The sequence below is a fragment of the Monoraphidium neglectum genome (assembly GCF_000611645.1).
Source record: "Monoraphidium neglectum strain SAG 48.87 unplaced genomic scaffold scaffold01926, whole genome shotgun sequence".
NCBI classification, from domain to species: Eukaryota; Viridiplantae; Chlorophyta; class Chlorophyceae; order Sphaeropleales; family Selenastraceae; genus Monoraphidium; species Monoraphidium neglectum.
In genome coordinates this window covers 9,683-11,420 of record NW_014011702.1, presented here as the reverse complement: position 1 = coordinate 11,420, position 1,738 = coordinate 9,683, and the positions used below count along the sequence as shown (strand labels likewise).

At 62.7% G+C, this 1,738-nt stretch overlaps 1 protein-coding gene across 1 annotated transcript in view; it reads left to right on the top strand.

The window, feature by feature from the left end:
- Positions 1 to 345: 345 nt before the first annotated feature.
- The window catches only part of MNEG_9414 (retinol dehydrogenase 14 (all-trans/9-cis/11-cis)), a gene marked incomplete at both ends in the record, with an annotated part of 2,196 nt that continues 803 nt past the window's right edge, over positions 346 to 1,738 (top strand). The window contains 5 exons of the mRNA XM_014042117.1: positions 346 to 422; positions 502 to 612; positions 807 to 825; positions 1,148 to 1,284; positions 1,491 to 1,604. Coding sequence (XP_013897571.1) covers positions 346 to 422; positions 502 to 612; positions 807 to 825; positions 1,148 to 1,284; positions 1,491 to 1,604 — 458 coding nt within the window. The remainder of the gene's footprint in view (positions 423 to 501; positions 613 to 806; positions 826 to 1,147; positions 1,285 to 1,490; positions 1,605 to 1,738) is intronic.

Sequence of the window (1,738 nt, the reverse complement as noted above, 5' to 3'; positions counted from 1 at the left end):
GCCGTACGACTACTTGCCCTCTCACGCAAGCTCCTTCTTGTCTGGTATCAGTCATCCTTGCCACAAGAGGCGTTGCTGCTGCCCCTGACGCACCCTCATTCCCCAGGTGTCAACCATCTGGGCCACTTCCTGTTGACAACCAGCCTCCTCCCCAAGCTGCAGGCGAACCCGGGGTGCGGCAGGCTGGGCTGAGGGGCCCCTGATCTTTTATTGCCACCCGCCCCTCCAGTAGTCCTACAAGCGCGTGCTGGCTGCAAGTCCTGAGACAAGGAATCGGGGTGGCTGAAAGGGTGGCCAAGCACATCCTGAAGTCCCAACTTGCGTTTGTCAAAGCAACCCACCATCATGCCGCACCACGCCGCGCCCAGCTGCCGCCCCCCTTGGTACGTTGCACCACGGTTCGCTCCCGAGGCGCGTGCGAAGTGAGACCCTTCAGGCCTGTGAGGAGTGATCTACCGAATTCAACACCCCAAATCGAAACCCTCAACCGTGAACCCCCAGGCCCGTGCGCATCGTCAACGTGGCGTCGGCGGCGCACGCTTTTGGAAAGATTGACTTTGACTCCTTCAGGAGCAGCAAGGGGTATTCCGAGTGGCCCACGTACGGCCAGAGGTGCGCAGGCGCAGCTCGGTGACCTGCAGGAGGGCGGAGTGTGGCTTGCTGGCTGCACTGCAGCGACAGGGGCGATGCACCGTCGGCGCGCTCGCCTTGCATTCGCTACCCGGCCTCCAACACCCCCTTGCTTCCCCGCCTCAACGCGACCGGCCCTTACCCTCATTCACTTCTGCAATTATTCGACGGCGCAGCAAGCTGGCCAACATTTTGGTGAGTGCTCTTGCTCGGCAGGTTCCTGATGGTTCCTGGCGGTGTGCATATGGCCTGTGGATGGGGCACACTGCACAACAATGCATTTCTGCGCCCCCGTCCGCTCCCTTCACCTCTCCTTGCTCCCTTTTCCTGGTCTGACGTTTCAGCACAGCCCGGTGCTACTGCGACTGCTGTCGGGCGCGTTTGAACGGAGCTGAGCAGCAGTCCCGCAAGGCCCCCAACCAACACACCAACTCTTGACACGGCAATGAAGTCAAGCCCCCTGCATATCACCCAACACATTAACGGCGCCCACCCCTCCACTTCACCCGCTCGCCAGTTCACGTACGAGCTGGCGCGCCGCCTCAAGGGCGCGGGCGTGCCGACCGTGAATGCGCTGCACCCTGGGGTGGTGCGGACGGAGCTGGGGCGCTACCTGCTGTCGGACGACGCGTCCTTCCTGACCAAGGCCATGTGGTGGGCTGCCGCGCACGACTCACTTCGTATGCGATACGACACGCAGCTGCTGTCTGGTTGACGACGGAACGGCCGCTTCATGTGCACCCGATCCGCCACCACTCGGTCGAGTCATTTCAATTGTGTCGGCTCCGGCGCTCTGATCAAGGCCTCCCTTTCCCACAGCCCCTCTTGTCCTGTTCGTCGTCCCCCATCCCACCCTGAAGGTCGCTGATGACGCCGTTCACCAAGACGCCGGTGCAGGGGGCCCAGACCAGCATCTTCCTGGCGTCGTCGCCCGAGGCTGAGGGCATCACCGGGAAGTACTACTCGGACTGCAAGTGAGGGGCAACCAGGGGGGCAGGGGGCAGGAGTGTCTGCAGGTGGAGGGACGGATGTCAATTGTTGTGTGTGTGTGTGCGCGCACGCGCGCGCGCGCGCGCGCGTGTGTGTGTGTGTGTGTGTGTGTGTGTGT